Below are 24,800 nucleotides of genomic sequence, written 5' to 3' on the forward strand. Positions count from 1 at the left end.
GTAATTTAATTCCCCTGACTTTTTATAAGCTCTAAAACGCAGGAGGAATAATTGACAGGCTGTTTCTAAGACCTTCAAGAGTGTTGGTAGCATGAGTAGAGCTTTGGCTCAGAGCCACATATACTGTTCCTGCCTAGCATCCCCAAAACACAGGAAGCCATTGCGGCTGTGTGTCGTAGTCACAGAACCCAAGTGCATTTGGCGCCTCTCTGCTGAGCTTTTTCCACTCCCTGCTTGGGACAGGATGAACCTTTCTTGAGTCTATCCTAGAATACTAGAAAACCTTGAACCATCTGTAAGGTTCCATTTTGTTCCCCCCTTCCTTCCAGGGCTAATTCCTGTGCATAGAAATTTTAGTTCTCATGATGGCTTCATAAACAGATTATGCCCTTTTAGAGGCCTGCTGGCCTGCTCTGGTTATATCCACACAGTGAGAGTGTGCAGAATTGAGCTGGATTTATTATTTCAAGCCCTGGCCTCAAGTGTTGTATCCGTAATGAAAAATTAGAGTCACATAACGAAGTGGAGCACTGAGACAGCTGACCACAGAGTAGCGACATATAAGGAGGCAAAGGATTAGAAATCCAAGTTGAGGAATGCCCGTGCTTTGTGCAGGCTTTCCGGAATTTGATGGTGTCCTTTCTGAGCACGGAAGCCTTGCTGGCTACAAAACTGATCCAAGGGGCCTTTCTTCTGATCTACTGGCAATAGAAACCAGATTGGAAATGTGGCACTAGCAAGTTGAAAAATTACTCTGACAAGATTGATGGAATCAGGAAAGTACAGGCAACTGACTCATGGGCTGGATTGCCTGACCTTGTTCTCACCTCAGCAATGTCACCATAGGATCATGCTCTGTTTCACTTACGGAAGTGTGGAGAACTCCAGTAAAAAAGCACGTTTCCGTCTCCAAGAGATGGTGCTGCACATTAGTCTGTTGGCTTGTTTCTTATTTTTTTTCCACCCACTTTATAGGACTGTGCAGCTTGTGAGCTGACATGAGCACTTTTCAAACAGAAAGAACAGTCATTTTGGTCATGTTTTAAATGAAAATGTGATTAAAAACTGAGTACAGGAGAGAAGGCTATCCATGGACTTTCAAGACACTCTTGTATTTCTTCTTTCTTTCTCTTCACATGGAAAATCCTAGCCATCCTGTATGCTGCACACTTTGCCTAGGGCTTTCACACGTTATTAGAGCTGTCTTGTGATTCTATTAGAACACCTTTGTCAGTCTTTTTGATGGTGTTTTATTCTCTCCTCCCACTCACACTTCCTTTTGTCCAGTAGCTGTTCAGAATATTTTTGATTAATTTATTAAATTGATAGTAGATTTAATCCCTATAAATAACTGCTGTTATTCCTTTTTTCTTTTGTCTATTGTAATTGGAATGGGATTTCAGGAACTTAGGGTCAGTTTGCCCTCAGGTTGCTAAAAGAACAGGTTCTTCTTTCTTACATTTGTCCTAGTCAGGGGACCTTTCCTTAAGTTCATACTGAGGTGACAATGCAGTGGGAATCAAGGGGCCATTAAAAACTTCCTGTGAGGATCTCCATGTCATATTTGGCAGCTTCGGCGGTCAGTAGAGGGGTACGGCAGCTCACTCCTAGAACTATTGAGACATTTTATAGCAGGTTTCCATTACACTGCTCAGTCACAAGTCTCCATTTCAACTAGTGTGCCATTTTCTTCACTGCAGCCCATTCAGCAGGTGACCAATGTAGGCAGAGGTCTCCCCTGACTTTTCCCATAATCTCCTGGAGACTGGTTCCCTACTAGGAGGGATTGTAGCCTTGGTATCTTTTGATGCAGAGCTCCGCATCTTTCAAGCTCAATTCTTTGAAGTTACAGCTGAAGAGAAGCACAGTGTGCAGTATAAATTGTCGCCTAGACTCCAATATTAGTGAAAATTGAATCGAAGAGATCATTATTGTCCTTTTCCTGCATTAAGAGTAACGGGTCTGGTCATTATTTCTCTGCATTTCTGTCGGCGAAGCAGAGACAACGCAACAGTTCAAAGGATGTTGAGTGACAATCACTGTTAAATGGAAAAGAAACAAGAATAGTTTAGTCTATTCAGTACACGATTTTATTTCTCAGAAATATTGTATCTTTTATTTAGGTTAGACATTCATAAATGGGTATGTAGCCTGCGGATTAGCGACCATCTAATGTTATTCTATAGTACCATATCACACCCGATTACCAAGTTTTTCTTCACCTGCTTTGTATGGGCGCTGCCCTATTCCTGTCCATTGTATGTTACACCTATAGAAAGTGGGGAGAGAATCCTGAACTTTTACTGCCTGTATTGGAAACTGGATGCTAGGACAGGGAAACAAATTATTTTTTGTTTGCTCCAGGCTTCACTTCTTGGTAGTGATTGTGAATGCTTATACATACAACCAGGTCAGTTCTTAAAAGGAAAGCTAGTAATTTAGGATAAATTGTAACGATCTCATCGTGATTGATGTGAGATGAACCCATATTCCTTGTTTAAAGGTTTGGAATTCAATTTCTACCATCGAATTATCTGTTGCTTACCTAACAATGGGTCCACTTCAATCACAGATTATTTGTCTCCTAAACCACAGTCCTTCAGGAAGCATCAACAGCATAACTTGCACATGATGCTGATTTTAAAGCTACAGTTCACAACCCTGCTTCCTTCCTATTCCTTTTGTCTGCCAAGGAAAGGTGTGGCTTGAGCATATATGGAGAGCGTAAAGCCCTAAGGAAAAACAAAAACAGGAAGTTTGAGCTCATGACAGTTGATAATGGAGTTCTTGGAATCCATTTTGGTACGTGAATGCTGTTGATGACAATGTCGTTTGTAGGAAATGTAGTTACAGGTTTTCCCAGCACAGGCCATGTTGATCTCTGCAGAGTCTGGGTGTTACGTGTGTCTTACAGGCTGTTAGCATTTATATGCAAGAGTCTACTGGTGGGGGGACATGACAAAAACTAGCATACTTGTTCTCTTTATAGTTGAGGAGCTTACCAATTTCTTGTATCACACATAGTAAGGGACCTGTCTTCAGAAACACCCCACTTGTGCTGAAGCACTCTTCTTTAACATAGATACTGTTACAACACCTGCAGAGCAAAGGCAACAAATGGGGCATCACTAATTTCAGTGGTGATGACCCTTGACACCGAGTTTTCCCTATGTCAAAGTAGCTCAAAGAAAATTGCAGATTACTATTGCTAACTTAGGGTAAGCCGTATCAAAGTTCCTCTGAGCTGGAGTGATATCTATAATATTGCATATGGATACCCTAAGTGCCTGCGGAAGTGTTAGATTCAGGAAGGCCTGGTGTTTCATGAGGGACTGTGGAGTCACTGCTCATCATCCATCAACACAAGCAGAGGTGTATTTCCCCCTTGCTGTGGTAGGGCTGGTATTTGGCAGCTGGAATTTGTTCAACTGGAGCTGTTTCTCATCATTTCTCTGTATCTGCTTTCCCTTATCCAGTTCCACATGGCTGTCTGGGGCAAAAACCCTTCAAATGCATCTTTTCTCATCCTTAATAGCAAAACTTTGAGAGGTCAGGACTATTTTTGAGATAACTGGAATATTTACTGGCCTGAAGTTTCAGTTCCTAGTGGGCTGAGTGCGCATGCCTTGGGCAATCAACGTAGTAGAAAACAAAGATGGTGTATAATGATTTGCATACTCAGTCTTGAACTTCATTTACCAAGCCTGTGTAGGTGTATGCACAGTTATGGGAAAAGGCTCCATATATCAGTTCTGTCTGACGTGAAAATCATGGAGACAAAGCCCCAGCCTCTCAATGATTTTTTTAAATTGCGTACAAAAACATACCATTTTATTTGTGTGGGTAAAGAAAGCATGCTATATAATTCTTCTTCTTTTCTACTAGTATACCTGGAAGTGTAGGTGATAAGTGTTTTTTATCAGTTTTTTGATATCTGCAAAAATATAAATGTCATAGTTTGTTCATGATGGAGTCAGTCAATGTGAAATAACTCTTTCAGAGACCAACTGCATCTTTTGTTTGGTCTTAATCACAAAAGCAAGACAGTTGTCAGCCAAATCACTTCACCTTAGAGAAGAAAAATTAGACCCAGTAATTATACTTGCTTTCTTTCCCCCAAATAATATCAAGAACAGCTATGGTACAGAATCCATATGAATAGCTTTAAAATATGCTATGGAAGTGTTATATCATCTAAGCAATTGTATTATAAAGATAGCACAAACCTCATTTTAAAATAAATCCACATAGTTAGTGTATGCAAGTTCACAGAAAAAGCACTGCTTTCAAATAACTGCAGTTAGATTTTTCTTTGGACATGTGGTACAAGATTAATGTTTCTACAAGTGAGTCTAGACTTTAAATGTTAGTCTGTTTTTTTCAGTTCTTTTTTCCCTCATTGGTGTCACTCTAGAGCAGAACTGCAAATACAGTTTTTCTGAATTTTTTACTTTGTTTCTTAAATGTATTTTCAGAGACAACAATCTTTGTCAGAAAATAGAAGAAGAGAGCTCTTGGAAAGAACAATTGTGGAGCTTGTTGAGTTTGTTTCTCCTAAAACGCCTAAACCTGGAGAATATGGTGGAAGGACATCAGGTTCAATGGCTTGGCGAATAGCCAGAGGTGAAATTGGTCCAGAGGTATTTAACTTTTGCACTGGTGACCATCTTAGAAGTAGCTAACTAGAGGTTCTATGATTATGGCCTGCAGAGGAATAGCACTTATGGTAGGTAGCCTACAGATGTGGTTCAGACAGTGAAATGCAAAAAAAAAAAACATTAGGTGCAAGTTTGATGTGAATTTAGTAGAGGTCCGTAAGAAATTTTTGAGGATTGGTGGTGGTCCATTGATCTAAAGTGTGTTTTGCTCCTAGAAGTTAATAAATACTTTTCCTTTTGATTATTTACAGTGTAACAGGACTAGAAAGTTTAAGGCAGTTGAAAGCAGTCAAGAAAACGTAAAAAAAAAAAAAAAATTATATATATTATTAGTTACTATTGATTAAAGCCTAGAGTAAGGTTTTCACCAACTATTTTTATTAATAAAACAGCGTGGGGGCAATTAGGATTGTGTGAATTGAACAATCTCTTAAATAATCTCAGTTAATTTTCATATCAATGTTTTTTACTATTTTGAAAGTAATATTTTTCTTTTAAATTATTTTATGCTAAGATACAGCTTCCCAGAACCATAGCCATACTTAGCTTGAGCCAGCATGCAAATATGTGACTTAACCCGTCACTCATTATGTCAGTTTTGTAGAGATCCTGTCATATGGAATGACTGACAATCCTAAATAAACAAGTGAGGGGACACTAAGGAGTTCAGTAGGATTTTTTAAGTTTGAGACAGTAAGAGTTTATTTCAGTTTTCCACAGTTTGAAAGTTTTGTTTTCTGTTCATCAGAACAATAACAATTTTATTTTAAATATAATAAGAAGAAGTTATGAAGTTTGTACCTTATTTTTTTTTTAAGTTGATTTGGAAACTGTCATATACAGATACCTTAATATAATAATAATATAATTAATTTGCTATTTTAATTAACCATTTATTTATTGATTGTACAGGAAAAATACTCAACATATAAGCATTTTATTCTTAACATGTTAGTATCTTACTTGAATTTGCTAATTTTATTTTATTAATAATTTACTTTCAAAAGTAATCATGTGAAAATGTAAAAAATAAAATTACTGCTCCCTCTCTGGAAGAGTTGCACATCTATTGTAGGAAACTGGTCTAAAACTTTTGTTTTGCAGAAATGCTTTTGTCTGTGACCTGTCTTAAAAATTACATTTTTATCAGTTGGCAGCAAAACTGAATTGGGAAACCATGGCATACTGTTTAAAAGTTACATATTCTTAGTGAAATATTTTGGGGAATTAATCTGCTTGTGTGTTTTGCCTTTTTCAGAAAAGAAAAGAAGTAATTTTTGTCCCCTCTGAAAAAGAGAAAACATCTAAACTCTTCCACCTCATCTACAATATAGTAGAAGATAATTATACACGGATTTCCAGTAATAATGAAAAGATAAGCGGCTGGGAAACAGGTGTTTGGAAGGCAGAGTCTATTTGGAGAAAGATTGAAACAGACTGGAAAATGGTAAGGATAACAATTATTGAAAACATAAAATCTACCCTGAAAGTATGATAACTCCAATAAGATAGAAAACCCTTGGCAATGTTTGGCATCAGAAGATCTCTTGATGCTTCTAGAATTTAGCTGATGTTAGTAAATGTTACAGTTAAGCTTCAAGTAAGATTGTCAGATAATTTAAGAAGTTGGAGATAAATTTAGCTTGTCTTCTAGAAAGGATGACTAAATTATCTACAGGTAGGTAAAATTCTCACTAAAGGAGGATAAAGTTGCTTCCTTCTTACGCTTTTGGGCAAACACATAATACTGGTTTATGGAAAAGCAGTGCTTCTCGCCGGATTTTTTTGTTTTGTTTTGGAGAACAACTTTATAGAGTATCATATCTGCTTGACACACGACCAAAAAAAGAAATTGTCATCCTAAATATTACAGTTCCATCTGCAAGAAGGCAAAAAGCTGTCAGTTATCCAGATTATTGTATACCTCTCCCATCTGTCAGGACACTGAGCAGCAGAAGAATCATGTGCTCTAAATCCAAGAAGAGAACGGATGCCTGTAAGATGGGAAGGGGTCATTTACCAGCAAACAGCTTTTTCTGCAACAGCTACCTACTGAGGAACTGAGCATTCCTGTCATGGACTGTGGCACGTTGTTGCTTTGTTCCCTTGTCATTTCACTAGTCTGAAAGGTCTCTGGCCAAATATTCTTTTAGCTTAGGCAATGCTTTGCTTCCCATTGGTGAAAAATGGGGCTAAGTATATAACTGTCTTGTGAGCTTTTTTGTGCTGGGTCTGTACGTAACTGACTTGCAAAATGCAGTGGGGGAATATCTTGAAGGACTTATTCTACATAAAAGAGAAAGAAAAAGGGAAGAAACTGGAGAATAATCTAAAAGATGTTATGACGTGGTAGTCTAATAGGAAGAGAGAACTAACAAAAACTCAAAATCACGGACAACTGTTCTCTGCTTCTGTAGAATCTGCTAAAAATCTGACAGCACATTATATCTTCAAGTCTCCTATGATCAGTCACCCTCACTTTTGCAAGAAACGTACTGTCTTTGCACTGAAACAAATTACGAGTCTGCTGTTCTGCTCAGCTCTGCTAATCAGATAAAGCAGGGAGGGACCAATCTGTAAGACCAGGCAGAAGGGCTTTACTGTTTTATTCAGTAGCAGCTCAGTTTTTCTAGATAAAGCACAATAGGATGGCCTAGAGAAATTAGGAGCTACAGATCCAGTTATATCTCAGGCCTGGGGGTAAGGCCTTTTAGTTCTAAAGGAGTAGCATCTTGTGGAATGTCTGCATGAATCTAAAATTACTTTTTGTTAGGGTTGCTTGTATTATGGGAGACAGCAGAGGGAAGGGTTTAGGGTTTGCATGTTCTTTTTGTAACACCTCTAGTAGATCTGCAAGGTACAGATTTGGAGTTTGATTCAGCAGCTAAGAAACTTACCAGCTGAAGAAGCCTTCACAGAAATAGTTTGTTTTTTTTGATTTGGTATGTAATGAATGGGAAGGAATTTAAATGCAAAAGCCACAGTAAAGGTAACTATAGGTATTAAGAGCAACACAAAAGAACAATCAGTTACGTATTGTCTTTGCAATGTTGTTGATAAAAATGATTCAGATAGATAAGCGTCTTGGCCAATCTGACAATAGACATCTCCATTGTATTTGTGTATTTTCACTATTCAGTGTCACTTAATGGCGCAAAACAGGTACAAAACATAAATTTAATCAGATTACCCAGAGGTAACTTGGTATCCAGGGCTTGAATAAGCAGACCACAGTAGGTAGTAATAAAAAATGTAAGAACTTATAGATCTGAAATTTGTGAGTTTCTAAAAGCTTCTTTTCCAGAAGAATTATTTCATTGGAAGAGAATTCAAATGAGTATCTTTCCGGAATTCAGACTTTTTTCAAATAGTACTGGAAATAGAGTAGCCAGGTACAAAAGTTAGAGGACAGTCAAAAAGACACAAAAGGAAGCTATAACTTACGTTTTTCTGATTAAATGCTTGTATATTATGATGGAAGAGGAGACAGGCTAATGTTTTAGTTTTTATTTCTAAAAGCCTATGTTTAGTGCACCTTGACCAAGTAGTGATTAATGGAGTGTTTTGACTTCCTTAGTCAAATATGGCAATTTGGTAGGATCTGATCAAGGGAAATCTCTTGCTAGAACTAGCTGAGGTACTTAAAAAAAAATTTGTGGAGATCAGCACTTTCATGAAGATCTAAGATTATATTCACATTAAAGCAGGTTAAATTATTAAATTTTCATAGGTAATTTTCAGTGTAATACCTCACACCTTTGGGGTTTTTCAGCTTTCTTAAACATGAGAATTAACATTTTTATGCCTGGTGCATAGTAACACTAAAGTTCTGTTTTATAATCTGTCAATGACATTTCTATATTAGGGTGAGACCTTTAGTAAAACATACTACTGTGTTTTATTATAATTCAGTGTTGTTCCTTCCAGAGTAACAACTAAAAAGCTATCTAAATCCATTCAGTATGACATTAATCAGAAGCCTGGACATGACAGAATTTTGATAAGTTTTTTTAATTAAAGATTCTGAAAGGGTTGTGGCAGTTTTGACTCTTTAATCTATAATGTCTGTTATCTTGGTTTGCTGATAGAAGATGCTAGACTTGAAAGGATCATCAGATGGTTATTACAAAATTCTTACGGGGGTTAATAGTAACATTAATGAATGTTAACGTATGAGTTTTACTGTCCAGTGAGGTAAAATTTAGAGCAGGGTTAGGACTACATTAAATTACACAAATCTTTAACAGTTCAAACAATGTTTATACAGGGTTTGTATATGGCTAGCATGTATGATTTGCTTTAACCAAGACGTGTCAAATCCTGGAGAAGCGGTGTGCAGCCAGCAGCCACATCTGAAGAATCTAAAATACTGATACACAGTTCTCTTCAGCAGCGAGACTGAAGAATTAAATGAAGAACCAAAGTGTGTGGACCTGTGCATTTACATAAAAATCAGAAGTCTGCTTCTTTATTTAAATAATAAACTTAGCTATTTTAGTGGCTTAAACTTTACCAATCATGTTGAAATAGTGTTCCCTAGTGAAGGACTATGTACATGTACAATTACCTGAGGAACAGACTTAAGGATTCAAAAAGAGATTATATACAAAATTTTATGATGTAGAGTTCTAAAGGTTCAGAGGCTTCATAAAAAAATGAAAATGTATTATCTTAAGATTTTATGTGCTTGTTACAATGATTAATTAAATGTCAAAAACTTGAGATGACTGTCTTCCTTCCATTTAGGTTTATTTAGCCCGGAAAGAGGGCTCATCCTCTGCTTCCATCAGCTGGAAGTTTGAGTGCAAGTCAGTTGGTCTAAAAATAGATAACATTTCAGTTAGGACAAGCAGTCAGACATTTCAGAGTGGAAGAATAAAGTGGAGACTTTGCTCTCCAACAGCAGAAGTTGCTCTGATAGGAGGTAAGTGTGGCATTTAAATAATGAATTATATTGCACAGCAAAGGTGTAACTGGAAATAAATAGTTTATATGGAGACTGTGAATCCTGTGCAAATACTAAAAATGAAATGCAAATGCAGTTGTATTAGCATACACAGAACTACCTGCAACAGAGCAGGGTAAGCAAGAACAACTGGACACAAGGTACTTGTGTGTTTTACTAGGAAGGACAGGTGCTTCTGTGTGCAGTGGCTTCAACCTTGACTAGGTCCTCTGAGCCCGAGCACTAAACAGATGATAACTGAGAATTTGCAGCTGGGTTTTGGTTTGGTTTGGTTTGGTTTTTTGGTGGTTTTTTTTTGGTTGGTTGGTTTGCGCATTTTGTGTTTCGGTTTGGTTTTTTGTGCTGGTGGTTTGTGGGTGGTTTTTTGGTAGTGGTTTTTTTTTGTTTGTTTTGTTCTTTCCTCCTGCCAGTCACTGACAGATGAATTTGAGTAGTTGCAACCCAAGATAGTTAATCATTACAGCTTACTCTTTTTAACATACATTCTAGCACTATACGCTATCTGCAACAGTGGCTTACTTAATTGTATTTTCTTCCAACAGACAAAAATCTTTGCTCCTATTCAGATTTTTCTGGTGCAACAGAAGTTACGTTGGAAGCAATACTGAGTGGAGGGGATGGTGAAAATGCATGGCAACACACACAGCTATTTAGAGAGAGCTTAACAGGATGTGGACAAAATTGCATGGAGATAATTATAAAGCTCAGTGACCTCTGAGAACCTGAACTGAAGAGATGTTCTTTGGATTTTTAGAAGATGTTATACCATGGATACAACATGAAGATTTGCTTGGCAGTTCCCGTTTGTCCTGCTGGCATTTTATTTCCTGTTTCGCTTCTTCCATTTAGTCAACTTGAAACTGCACATGTATTGAATAGGTAAACATCATGACGAAAACCTCTTAGCATTAAAAACAAACACAAAATTTTAGGGATTGAACCATTAAATACACTTTTAAAAAATTTATGATTAAAAGGAAACTGTTTTTAGAAAGCAAAACATGATCGTAAGAGCACAGAGCAATTGTAATTGATTTTAATTTGTAGTTTTGTGGTTGGCTTGCTGTTTGTTTGTTTTTTTTTTTTCTTATAATCTGTTCCTTGGAAAAACAGTTTGTATTCCATTTTCCAATAACAACAGATGCTTTTAAAATATTTTAATGAATAATAGAAGACTTAAACATTTTAAGAGAAAAATACGATTTTATGTAATAACCAGAAGAACTGAAATTAAGATAAATATTGAAACAATCTTAAAATGATCTTGTTACATATCTAAGTATTAAACTTCTGTTTAATACCTAGAAATGTTTAGAAATATGATGGTGTGCTAGGAAAATAAACTTATTTTGAAAGAAGTGTTAATTATGTACCTAAAATCGTCATGGTCTGTGATATGAAACCAAGGCTTAAAATTGAGCAAGAATATCAGAAGTTTTTCTATGAACAAATAGATTATTCATTATTAATACTTTTTAATTATATACATTAAAATTTGCCAATTTTTAAAGAAGACCTATTAAGTGTGTAGGTTGAAAACAGTTTTTAAGCTATTCTCTTCAGTTACTTTAAATGATTTTCCCAAATTTGATGTAAAAGTAGATGCAGTTTTTATGTTTCTTAATGCAGTGTTCGAATTTCTTTACATTGACTATAATAAAAACTGCCACCCAGGAGATGTCAGATGTATCAGTACTGTAAATAAAGTGAATGTTCAGATTAGATAGTCTTTATCAAAGAATTTGAGGAGGGCTGTGGCTCGATTGTACAAGAAATTTTCTGTTTAAGGGCTATAATGCAAAGTTCAAACTACAGTTTTATTTAAAAATGATTGAGAATTAGGGATGATGTTATCAAGATCAGTGTTTTTAAAGCTTTTTCTTCCTTTTTTTCTGACCCTTCCAGCCACTGTATTGATTTGAAATTATTGTCAAAAATAATTTACATTCTTTCAATGTAAATGTTTTCTGACTCTTCAGCAAATCTAAGCAAATATAACACTATTCAGATTTTATTAGGAAACTGCATACACACTGTGGGCGTAGGCATCAAAATTATACTACAGGTATCTTAAAATGTAGTAGACTACTGCAGCTCAGGAGTGACAGAATGATGTATGATAGATTATATACTTTAATTCAGAATGAAAACTGATGGTTTATGAGGGGGATTAGAAAGAGTCTTACTCCCTTGATACAGAACAACATAGTGACAGGGAACCGTATGGAAGGGTGTTTACCTACATTTGACTAACACAAAATGAATTTGCCAGTCTCAGTTCAAAATTCCTCCTGTATTTTGTTTCAGCTAAATGCTAGTGCTGAGATTTTGAGTGGGAACCCAACAGAAAAGTATTTAGACTAATCTGTATACTATGTTGGAAGGAAATAGGCAAAAAACCCTTAGTGACACCAATCAACAAAAGTGTTTCCGCTTCATTATTTTGATAGCTGAAAAAGATACTGCTTTGAGACAAATTATTACTTTTGTTGTATTACTGAAAATAGAAGAGTATAAGGAATTGCAGAACAGCTTAACTGCATTTGCTAATCTGAAAGTAGAAGACAGAAAAATTTTAATAGTAGTAGTATGGAAGTCAGTGGTTTTTGTTTGTTGTTTGTTTTGTTTTTTTTTTTTTTTTAATAATTTGGGTCATAATCTCTGGGAGAAGAGTAATAACTGCAGATAACTTAATAAAATCATCCACTCAAATAGTCGAATAGTTGAAGTTCATTATTTAAATGTTTGAATTAATTAAAAAGACTGAAAAATGCCTCCCCAATCTAATTAATCACTAAGTACTTCTATATTTCTAAGATCACATGCAATGAATAAAAGTGCTTATTTTAGGTAAGAATTAATGAATAGAAACCTCAGACTGAACAGACCTAATCTGAAAAAGTTAAATGGAACTCCTTCAGGTGTCTTTTGGAGTATCCCATAAACAGTGAACATTTTGAATTCCTTCATGTGTAAGCTGTTTTAAAGGCACTGATTGTTCTCTATTGATCTCTATTTTAGTGCAACTCTTAGTAATTTTTTATTTTTTGAAACCAGAGAATTCCTCATTAATAGTTGCTTAATAATAACAATTTGGAGTATTATATGGTGGAAAGATCTGTGCTGCAATGTGCTCTAAAAGTATGAGTGTTAAGTTCTGCTGCTGCTGATGTGATACATACTGGTTGAGTCGTATTAATAAATGTTGATAAGGGCGTATGTAGTTTAAAGCCAGTACTTAGTCAGCTGCTTAGAAGTTTGAGGAGGGGATGTTAAATATGGAAAGAAAAACACTATTGCCTAGAAATGTATGGCTTAATGCCAATACAGGTAAAACCAACAATGTTTTCTAGAAATCAGTTTAGTTTGGTGCATTTTAAAGAATTACTGGCTGTCCCATGTGCCATGGGTGCCTTCCAAAGCTCCACCAGGATGTAACAGTGGAATATTTTTCAATCAAATTTTATATCAATATTATACTATCCAATTAATGGTTGCAAACTAGAATCATACAATGTCCTGAGTTGAAAGGGACCCGCATGGATCGTCAAATCTAACCCCTGTCCCTGCATAGGACAACCCCACAGCTCACGCCATGTGTCTGAGGACATTGTCCAGTCTGTTCTTGAACACTGTCAGGCTTGGGGCTGAACTAATTTTGGAGTGTGTGGTTTCCAACAGCTCCGTGTGGGAGCCTGTGCACAGAATACTTCAAAATATTCGTTGTACTGTGCTGTTGTCCCTCTACGGTTGATCACACAGCTGTTTATTTCTTCATATCCTGTTTTGACTTTGAATGATGTATGCAGAATAGCAACCACTATTGGAAACCCACAAAACTGTAGTAGTAATTTCCTACACCCCAGGAAGGTCCTGGGAAGATATATCTTTAAAACATGTGAAGGAAATCTCTTGTAGGCAGTGTTGAGAGAAAGCACAGGTATACAGGGATCAAGCAAACTTCAGTATAAATTATGTGCTTGCACTGAGAAGTAGGTAATGAAGACTGTTTCATCTGCTCCTGTGTAATGATCTGTTGCCTTTACTCATCAGTTATCCACAGAAGATTTTTCACATATAGTGGTGTAGATGTTAGATATAATCCCTATTATGTGCTACATTAGGAAATGTAGAACATGAAACATGAAGAATGTTTGTCTCCATAGCACAGTGGAATGAAAACAGATGGTAGCAGCACATATGGCTGCCAGAAGCTGGGAACACCCATTTGCAGAGTTCTTGCAGCTCAAAACAAGACAAGCCGAAACAAAGGAACTCCAAGGGGGCAGAGATTGTTCCAGGCAGATATCAGGATATCTGATATTTCCACACCCACACTCCCCACCTCTTTACCATTGGTTGCTTAAGCTAGAAATGGAAGTATGCTACCAGTTAAGAGTTTTATATATCTTCATAATATTTGTCAAGATTAGTACAGACATTATTTAAAGTAAACCTCTAATTTCAATGATAGGTTCAAACTTGTGGTTTTGGATGAAATTTAAGATTTTGCCACTGTTCTGTAAGCAATTCAGCAACTTAAAAATGTGTCAATGTTGAAAGAACTTCTGTATTATTGCTTCAAATCATATGGAGGCTCAAGCAAAATACAGACAGGTGACTTCTGTAAACACAGTTGGTGGAAGAGGCCTAGATCCTATCTATACTTCGAATATTTTTTTAAAGTTACCATTATTGTCAATATTTCGGCTTACTTTGTGCTAGCTCTTAAGGTTTTTTTTTTATGGAGTACTATCCTTACCAGCAGTGCTTTATGTCTTGCAGCTTATGGCCTCTTGAAACAGCCATGAGTGATACTATGTTTACTGACTGAGGATCACATAGTGTTGTCAATGTGGGTAGATTGTAAGACTAATAGCACTAATATCTGGGATAAGATTATGTACTTTTTGCTAATCTTGAATATTTAACCCAACCAGAAGGATAGGAGATCTTCAGCAGGTTTTTATTGTCTTTTTCGCTGAAATTGTTAGTTTTGAGACCTCTCATCCTATAATAAGACACTTAGAAATGGCTAAGTAATAGGCCAAGGTCAAACAGCCTCAAGTATGTGTATTTTAGAGGTACGTGTATTGTGAAATGTGTAAGAGTCTAAGTGAGAACTGCTTGTCTGAGTAAGAGGATTTTTCCTTTGTTTAAATTTTTATGTTTATTCTTGGGCTTCATTGTTTTTATAGTAAGCTTTGTAATTAGGCTATTAACTTCATATATGGTTAGCCTGCTTCAGTTTTTGCGGTATTATCTTTTCATACACATTTCCATCTAATTTAAAATACATTTTAACTTGCTTTTAATTTATATAGAGGATTGCAACTGTATGGTAAATATACTATGACAAAGATTAGGTTAGTTTCTTTTATTTGGCAAGAGTGGACAAAAGGGAGAGATTAAAATTTTTCAGACTTGGTACAAAAAAAAGAAAAAAAGGAAAAAGAAAAAGAAGCAGTAGTAATTAAAACTGATGACACCCAGAAACGAAAAAAAAATACCAGGACTTAATAAAATGTAATGGGGAAATAAAATGTAATGGACTACATATGGTCATACTGGCAAAAGTAACTTCCATGATTGGCCCTGTTTTTGAGACCATTTTCTTTGTCTCATATTTAGGTCATTGAAAATTTTCACTAGAAGAAAAATACTTAGAACATTGAACAGCTTTTTTGAAAAGCAGTCTAAGACATAAGGAATATCCATTTTAAAACATCTTTTATTTTTACTAGTCTCAGCTATAGAAACAATTTTAAGATTAAGAACAGGCTCCTATTGCTTGATACAGCTTTGTTCCTTTTTTGTTCTAGTGAATAATCTGAGTCTTTGATTTTGGAAAAAGTGTGGTTAGTGATGTATTATAACCAAGAGTTTTAAGAGCATAGTATCTGTAATGACTGTGAGACTTCAAGTCTCTGTAGGTGCTCAATGATACTGAAGGGCTGAGTCTAAGTACTGGCTGGCCATGACCTTCTGTTAGAGATCTTATAAATGGGGGGAAAAGATTTTTTCACTATCCATCCTGAATGTAGTGTTTCAGTGTATGTTCTGTCCATTTGATCTTTTATTACATAGTGCTATGTGCTATTTTGTATCCTTGGAACTGCAATAATATAGCGTTTGTCTCTCATATCCTTGAAGTCCCAGGGGAACATACTTCCCCCTCCGAAAATCGACTAGCAGCTTACCCCTGTCACAATCAGAAGGAAATGCTGAACTTACTTGAGATAAGCACTTTGGATAACAATATAGAGACTCCCTTGTGAAACAGTCATAAGGAAACCAGCTGACGTAGGAAAATGAAGACATCCAAGAGAAATGTTTAAGCAAACTCTTAGTAAAGTGGGCGGAATAGTTGATCGCAGCCTCTTAGAGCAGATGGAAACAGCAGCAAAATACAGAATGGAAAGAGACTCGCTTCTTCCCTCTGCGTTACCATTTTGATGAGAAGGATAAAAGGTAATTAATATATGTGTGTTCATGCTTGCATTATATCAAAAGTCAAAATAACATAGTTAAACTGCAGCAGTTTTTGCTTTTAGCCAAAGCATAAGGGAAATATATGGGATATTAAAAACAAAGTTCCCCACTGGAAAAAAAGATGTAAAACTTTATTGGCCAAAAGGGAGATGCCTGTTTGTGGACTGCATCAAGAATTCTGGAGCTGTTCTGGTTTGATTTAGTAAGAAGCATGCCCCAAACTGGTTTTGATTTGAGTGTTTCCTTTTGTTCAGTTATTTGGGTAGGAGTTTCTGCTCAAGTATACTTACTGATTTCCATGATGTTAGCAATGATGGTTTCAAAGAAAATAGACCCCCAAAAATTAAAATAACAGATTGGAATTAAAAAAACAAAACCTCCACAATGGAGGTAACAACATAAACAGGAACCGTTAGAGGCCGTGGTTTAATTTTTACACTTGAGGACAGAAAAAAATAAGGCAGGATTAATGCTGATAAAGTCATGCAAAATTTGCATAATTTGGGGGTTTATTTAATAAACTGAGCAAATTGTTTCATTTTTTGATAAGTCTTTTTTTAGGGGAAGTGTTATGACCATGTAACCTTACAAAGGCAACCAGTGCCTTAAGTAAGTTCTTGCTCAAGTGTCAGAACTAGGTATGAACTGCCTTTATAAGAAGTCGTCTCAGCCCCTGACAATATTGTTCATGTTATCAGTTATTTCTCTACTTCAGAATCAGTCTTTGATAATGATTTTTTTAAAATAAATCCATTTGATTTTTTAACAAGGTTTAGAACCCAGGGTTCACATTCAGTGCAAGGGACATTGCAATTTTTCTTGACTATGTGTAATGACTAGCTGTTCTGCAGCTTTATTTTATAGTTTTTTTCATATTTTTAAAGCTTGCCAGTATTTCATATTTGTACACTAGTGTATTGCTGAAAAAGATTTAATGAATGACAGAAAGATATGAAGAAATGGGCATTCATCCAGTCCCAATATATAAATAAACTTCTGAAGACACAAGAAGATTTATGTGCATTTCTGGCCCACAGAAACAAAATCCATTGTAGGAAACAGACATTAAAAAGAAACAAGCCCTTGCCAGAGTACCATTTTTTAACTTTTTGTTGCATTTACTTCACATACAGGACTGAGTACCAGTCAATGTGAGGAAATTCGGCCCTTTGCAAATATGGAGTGAAAAATACAAAGTCCATTCATGAACAGAGCATGGAGACAACATGTGAAAAGTGAAAGAGTGGCTGAAAGATTGGGAGTGTGGAAAAAGACAAAAGGAAATAATATAATTCATTTTTAAAGAATAGGAGATTTACTGGCATGTGATAAATTCAGCGGAAATCAACTAGAACCTATTATAGTCCAAGAACGGAACACAAAATCTGTAACTAGGCTATATTTTGTAGACAAAGTTGTAGCACTCCAGTCACGTAGCGTTGCTTGTGAGCCAAGCAGGGGTGACCACTAGCTGTACTCATCAGTGGATTTTGTATTGAATATGTATTAGAATGAGAAAAACAGCACTACAACCTGGGATTAGTTGTGTTAGTACTAAGATGGATGTATTCTACAGTGTAGAATAATGAGATGCTTTGGCCATCTTTTGGAAGGTTTTGGATTTAGCCAAACCCTTCCCTGGCAGCCTTTCTACAAATGCAGTTGTTCATTTGATTAGCATGTGCTATCATCTGCCTCCTAGGGTAACCCTCCCTCTCGCCTTCACTGTTTAAAGCCCTTCCAAATTCCTCTTCTTTGAAAACTAGTGGTTTTCATCCTTCCAAGCAGTCTCTGCAGTGGAGATCAAAGCAACAAGTAAATCATAAGTAAGGTCTGGAGGTTTCCACACCACCCCTGGGTTCTGCTTTGCTTCCTGTGTACTCCAGCCCGGCACAGCCTCCCTGCATCCATGGTGACTGCTGTTCCTTCTCCAGTAAGCAGTGGAGAAGGCAAGCTGTGAGGATGACAGTAGGATAGTGTGCTGAGTGAGTTCCTTGGATGTGGTCCTCTGGATCTGCCACAGCCTTCATTGTTGGGAGACTTTGTCTACCCCCTTGTACCATTTTTAATTCCTACCTGATTTTTTTCTCACCCTCACACCCGTGGTATGTTCACAGGACAACTGAATCCACAGCCTGTTATTCCAGTATCATGCCTCTCAGTAATCATCCCTCACTTCGGTACCTCCTCTGTTCCCAGCATCATTGTGGTTCCCAGCAGCTCTACTGGCCACCAACCCGAGCCCACTGCTGGTTATACAGGCTGTTCCTCACATGTTTTTGAGACTCACTGTCACTCAGTAGCCTGAGAGGTGAAGGGAGGTGGTGGAAGGGCCCACAAAGCAGGGAGAAGTGAAGCAGCAGTCATTTCAAGAAAAGGACATTAGGATCAGCATTAGAAACTGATGTTTTAGTATGCTTATGCATATAGTTCAAAAGGGTGATGATGCTCCTGATGGAATTAAATCAGCAGATTCTGCTTCTTGGGAAAATTGTTCCTCGCACCTCGTAGAAACATTACAGAAGAACTGCTGTAGAAATTGCACTGGAAACCCAAAGAACTGCATAAAGCATTATACGTTATGTTTGCATGCTATGCTACAGATATATGTTGTAAAGGTATGAACACTGCTAAACCTTCAATTTAACTCCAAAAGATGACCCAAACACTGAATCAAGAACATTTTTTTTTAATTTTGTGTCTTTTTGAAGGATTAACTATTGCTTTTTATAATCTGCAAAGACCTGTAGAAGTGAAAATGCAAAAGCATCCCCATTAACATCCTGATTCATCTAAAGGGAATTTAAAAAGCAGTTTCACCTATTATATTATTTGCATCTTCGTGCTACTGTTACAGAACTTGTTTAGCAAGCTGTGTTCCTGGCATGGGCAACAACCCTGGAGGAACACCAGCCTTACTGTTCGTGGGATATCCCGTCATGAACAGCATGGGAGTAGCATAGATCAAGAGCAGGATGGCAGGCTTTGCTGTACTTTAACGATAACTGCTGGAAAAGAAAGGGTTGTTGTTTGCTGTTGTTCCAATTGGAAAGGTGAGGAAAAATTTAAATTGTGTTCTGAGAATTAAATGACACGACAAACAATACATATGTAATTGATCACTGAAATTCAGCTATTTTGTGACTTTTCATTGTGTTTTCAGTCTTTATGCTAGCATGCTCTTTCATCATCATTGCTCATGCCCCACAGAGCTGAGTCTGGAATGTTTTAAGATAAATTCTAGAAAATAAGGTTAGAAAACCTGAGGAATGCACGTGCATGGCTTTGGAACTAAGAAATGCCTTTTCAATAGATTAAGGGTAAGATGTAAAGTAAAAAAGGAGCTTGCATGCTTCCTTATCATGAGTCACAAGAGATAAATGAACTCAGCAGAATAATGTCATGTTCCTTAGAGTGTATGATATGTCTCAAAAAGTACAGGAATATAGAAGAACCTGTAAAAATACCTGTGTCTTTGGGTAAAGACGTAACTTCACTGCTTTTAGAACTCTTTACGAGATAAATGGGATTCTGATACTTAGTGTCAAATAAAGTTTCCAAAAATACTAGAAAAGATACTATGATGCATTGTCTAAGATGAAGTAAAATGTTGCATGGGACTGAGACTGATACTGTGTTGCAAATTTCTGGATAACGTGTATTGCCTTTTCATGAAAACCTGACAAATTCATAACATACACTACTGGGAAATAAGAGAATGTGAGCAGTAGTAACAGCCAGGGTAAAAGAAACCGCACTACTTCCAGATAAATTGAAAGAGCTACTCCCACTCTTCAAAGGCTTTTCGGTATAAAAGCTTCCAGCAGAAGAGCACATGTGGAATAAAAAAACCTCAGTAAAAACCAACTAACTAAAAAAAGAAGGTGAGTTGTTATTACAACAATTCTATAGCAGAACAGTAACAACTTCAGCATGAGCTTACTGTGAGACACGGTACAAGAAAATGTGTTCTTTTTAGCTGTTACGTAAGAGTACAATGTTTCATTATGTTGTTCTTTGCAAAATTAGTTTTAAAAGAATGTAGGGTGTGATTGTTGTGTAACAGTTAATGGATTTGTTACTAAAATAGATATGCTGGCTTTTTTCATGCTTAGGTCTGTCAGTAAGCAGTACTATAAAACATACAGTGTCTTAAGATTTTTGCTTCATAGTTTGCAAGGAATGTAGGAATATTCTAAAAGAAATGCATAGGTGAAGAAAAATTTACTGTACTATAAGTCAAATGCATAGTAGATTTCAAAAAGAAATGTATAAAATAATGAGGGCTACTGCTTTCTTATTTTGGGGGTTAAAAAACCACAGGTGTGTATATATATGTATATGTATATATATATGTATGTATATATGTATATATATATATATGTATATACACACCAAACCAAGTTACTTTTAACAGGTCATGTAGATGAAAAACTTTTTCTGGAACATTTAAGTGAATTCACTAAGTATTAAAGTGCATATATTCAAAGTCATTCAAAAAGTTGTTTTCCTCCCTTACAGGTGACAACCAGGAATCCTAAATCTAAGAAAGAAATGCTGCGATCAGGATTCAGCTTTCTGAGGTGCCAGAAAAGGAGACATGCTCTTGGAAGCCATATTGGGCTGAAGATGACCTAGACTGAGATTCCCAAATTCTAATACCTGTGTGCTGTAGCAAAGCGCTGCCTAAGTAACTCCTGAGTAATCAAACACATTGTCCTGGCCAATACTGAAAGCTGTTGCCACAGCAACTTCTGCTACCTCTACCATCAGTGTCTACACTCCTAGGGAGCAACATGTACATAAGAACCACTGATCTGGATGTTTTTTCTTCAGCTGAAGACTGAGGTAATCTTGCTTTTCTTCAAGAAAAACAGGATGGCATTAAGGAGCATGAAGAATCCACACAGGTAAATGGGAGCAATATAAACTAAGTGGTGGAAAGAGAAGATAAGCGTTGTTAGTTGGGTAAAAATACAACAGAAGACCATGACCTAAGCATAAAAACAGGTTTCCTTTGTTGCATTTGGTACTTTATTTACCCATTCTCCTAAGAAATATGGCAAGAATAAACTGCTAAGCAGAAGCACCACTATTCCAACAAGTAAGAGGACAGCTGCATGATATCTTGGAAACATTCAAGAGCCAGAAACAGCAAAGTGTTAAAGGATCTAAAAGGGTAACAAAATATTTTTTAATCCATTTCTTATCATCTTTGCTTAATATTAGTATCTAATGAAAATAGAAATGTGCATGAATGTTAAGGAAGTTTCTCTTCCTTAGGTTTCCTGAAGCAGAGACTTGGGCATGGATTCTAGAAATTCTTCTTAAATAAATATTTGTAAAACACCGCATAGAGAGCAGCTCAAGCTGGGTGCCTCTGGAAGAGGAACATTGAGCAAAGAAAACCCTGGGCAATTATACCCTTATGATCTAAGCTTCCCACTCCTCGCACATCATTTCGGGCCGATTGTAAAATTTGAGTGTAGGGTCTTCCCATTCTTCATTGGATCTCTTCAGTTTTGTCAGGCAGACTGTTTCTTATCTGCATGGGTAGTTGTTCATCTTTTACTGACCAAACTGGATGTCAGTTCTAGATCCTGTCCATCAGTTGCTATTTCGCACCTGCAACTGGGGAGAAAAATAAGTCCTCAGAAATAGCGAAAACATTCTTCTGTTTCTTGTTGTCTTTTGGATGCACCATTCCATTCTTTTACTTATCCCTAGGAATGTAGCTTCTGTTGACAATCAAAAGGTTCCTTATCTTCTTGCTTCAACAGACACTGGGGCCTTTCTAGGAAGAAAGTTCAAAAGTTCACAGCTTGTGGCCTGAGAAAACTTAGTTACTTATGATAAGCAAGTTTCCTACAGGCAGTTTCTAAACAAGTCCTGTAAGAGGCAGTATATCAAATAATTCAATAAGCTGAGGGAGGCTATTCCCTAACAAAGAAGCAGCTAGCAGTGATCACTTTTAAACACTGCTTGTCTAATCTTCACAGCTGTTGAATTGCACAACTCGTATTGAAATAAATAGGAACTGCTGCTGCTGAGCTCTGCTGCAAGTCAGGCCACCTGAGAAATAGTGAACTGTAAGTTCAGATAGTGCTTACATTTAAGACTAAGTAGGTAGCTGAGTCTTGTGTACATTTTATCTGTTCTGCAGTACAATTCTCTGAAAAAAAATCAAGTATGCGTCTCATTTTTGTAATCACTTTCTCAAAGACTTCTAAAAAATTATTCTCAAAAGCCTAAGAATTGTCTGCTGACATAAGTAATCTGAAACAATGCATTGAGCAAATGGGATTTTTAGTAAACAGGTTGCTGGAAAGATAAACAACTTAAGTCAGCTAAAAATAATATTCACAAATATAATATTATTGTATAATCTTCCTTTTCTAAACTGCTTTGTAATGGTCAGAAGCACACAGTAAGCACATTCCCTGTGCTTTGGGCTATAAAACAGTAATTTAAATTCTAGGGCGTCTAGTACCAAATCAAAAACATCATGGTCCAGTGATTCAAAGCACTGAGCCAGTATAAACTCAAGCTGCCAGTACGAATTTGCTCAAAGAAGTTGTTCAGTAATGTGTTGGGTAGGTAACTTCAAACTGTCTGGCTTTCTGTGATTTTGCTGTTCTGTACCTGACTGCATCCTTCATAGTTAGCCCAGTTTTTTGGTTTTGGTCATTCCTTCTTTTTGTCTTCCCTGCTTTCTGTGCTCAGATATATTATAGTCCATTGACGTCCTCACATGTGCCTAACCCTAGCCCTCTTTCAGTTGGATGTTTACAGAACATTCACTAAACTCTTTTTGTTATCTTTGCCTCAGATCTTCAGTTATCCAAGTATTAGAAAACTCCTGACCTCCTTCTGTTTTTCCCTTTGACCTCAGCATAAACTATGTGGATGCACTGGCCACTTCATAATGACATGCTCTACCTCGGTGGCTCTAAGTGGAGGCTGCACCATCTGCTTCTCTCAGGTCTTCTCTGAGATTTTCCTCTTCTTGGATTACCACAAGAACCACAGAACTCAATTTTGAGAAAGGAAATGAAAATGCACCTCTTGACCTAGTTGTCATCAATTCCAGCCAAAACTGGTGGTAAAATGAAGCTATGCAGTAAAGCTTGTCAGTACAGTGGTTCCAGCTGAGAGCAGTGGGTAGTCCAGGTGCAGCACCCTGGGGGCCCCACTACTAACTGTGGGACTTCTGCTAGACTTGTCCCCCAGCTACACCCCATCAGCAGCACACACAGCCTGCCCTGCTGGAAAGTCCTCCACACCTTGGCAGTGGCACAGCAGTTAACAGGTTATTTACAAGGGAGTAATTTGAGGGTAAACAGACTTTAACCAGTCCAACCCCTATGCCAAACTGTCACAAAGTGGCATGTTATTCTTGGAGGATCAAGGTGGAAATGGCAACCTGACAATGAACTGGTGTTTTTCAAGAGACCATTTGTGGAACAGTCTGAGTCCAGGAACAACTACTGATGAACATGCACAGGTCACATCAGGCAGATGCATAAGTCCTGGAAGCAGTTCAGATGAGAATGTCAGGCAGTGCAGTGACAGTGTGCACCCTCAGAAAACCACAACCCTGTGTGCTTGCTGGTTCAACAATGTTGTTTGAAATACAGTTATGTAGATATGCATGACCTGGCTAAATTGATATCATCAGATGATCCAGCAATGGGTAGACTTTTCTTGATTGACTTGGAACCATGGCCTGAAATTAATTCAGAATCATGGAAGTACAGGTATGCTGATAACTGTCATGTTGTACTACCATAATTCAACTCAATAATTTCATCAGTTATTTCACCATTATGTTAATGAATGATAGTGAAATTTTAAGGTGTGGTAGAATATGAAAATTACTGTCTCACAAATGTAAATATTTCTGTATTAAAATACATTAAGTTTGTTTATACTTTATTACAGCTATATGCAATGTGGAATGTATAGTGTAATGGGTATCACCTCAGTTTCTTAAATATTTTAGGTCAACATTGCAAATTGCACTTTTTTCTGTGTAGTTTACAGAAAGCTGAGAGCTATGATCACTCATTTAGGTGAGTGTATCTGAATATGTTCAGAGTAGATAAATGTACATAGTTTCACAAGGCAAGTTTTATGCACTTTTAAGTCTGATTTCAGGAAAGCCACAAAGAAAGAGAAGGTTGTATTAAACAGCAAGTAAACTAGAACCAGCAAATAACTTACAATAGATGAGAATTTTGTACATACTAAGTATAGAAATATTTAAAGATCACACATACAGCTGTCTTACTGCTAAAATAATTAAACACAAAGTAATGTTACAATATTTTCCTTAGTAAAACCAATGAAATATTGAAACCAGTAGTGAAGCTGGTTCAAGTAGACAATTGTTTTGAAAATCCATGCGATACTTGTATTTATATTATGGTCTCCAACTATGAGAACAAGCAATTCTGCAATGAATTGAAATAGGAATTTTGTGTATATCATCTCAAGGGGATTATTAATTTAAAATGTCACACAGTAAGTGTAAAGTATTTGACATAACCTGATAGTACATGATTGGAGCAGGTGGCATCCAGCAAAGAAATCTCACTCGTGTCAAAATGTTATGCTGCTTGAATTTGATTCGTGCTTAAATTGAATTCCATGTTTGTTTTAGAAGGAATCACTTGAAACATAAT

At 36.7% G+C, this 24,800-nt stretch overlaps 1 protein-coding gene across 1 annotated transcript in view; it reads left to right on the forward strand.

Moving 5' to 3' along the window:
* Positions 1 to 24,051, forward strand: part of NGLY1 (N-glycanase 1) — a 37,077-nt gene extending 13,026 nt beyond the window's left edge. Inside the window, exons 9-14 of the mRNA XM_065832430.2 lie at positions 4,476 to 4,640; positions 5,917 to 6,105; positions 9,405 to 9,582; positions 10,167 to 16,095; positions 18,974 to 20,000; positions 20,638 to 24,051. Coding sequence (XP_065688502.1) covers positions 4,476 to 4,640; positions 5,917 to 6,105; positions 9,405 to 9,582; positions 10,167 to 10,342 — 708 coding nt within the window. The 3' untranslated portion in view covers positions 10,343 to 16,095; positions 18,974 to 20,000; positions 20,638 to 24,051. The remainder of the gene's footprint in view (positions 1 to 4,475; positions 4,641 to 5,916; positions 6,106 to 9,404; positions 9,583 to 10,166; positions 16,096 to 18,973; positions 20,001 to 20,637) is intronic.
* The last annotated feature ends 749 nt before the right edge of the window (positions 24,052 to 24,800 follow it).

Source organism: Patagioenas fasciata, chromosome 2 (assembly GCF_037038585.1).
Source record: "Patagioenas fasciata isolate bPatFas1 chromosome 2, bPatFas1.hap1, whole genome shotgun sequence".
NCBI classification, from domain to species: domain Eukaryota; kingdom Metazoa; phylum Chordata; class Aves; order Columbiformes; family Columbidae; genus Patagioenas; species Patagioenas fasciata.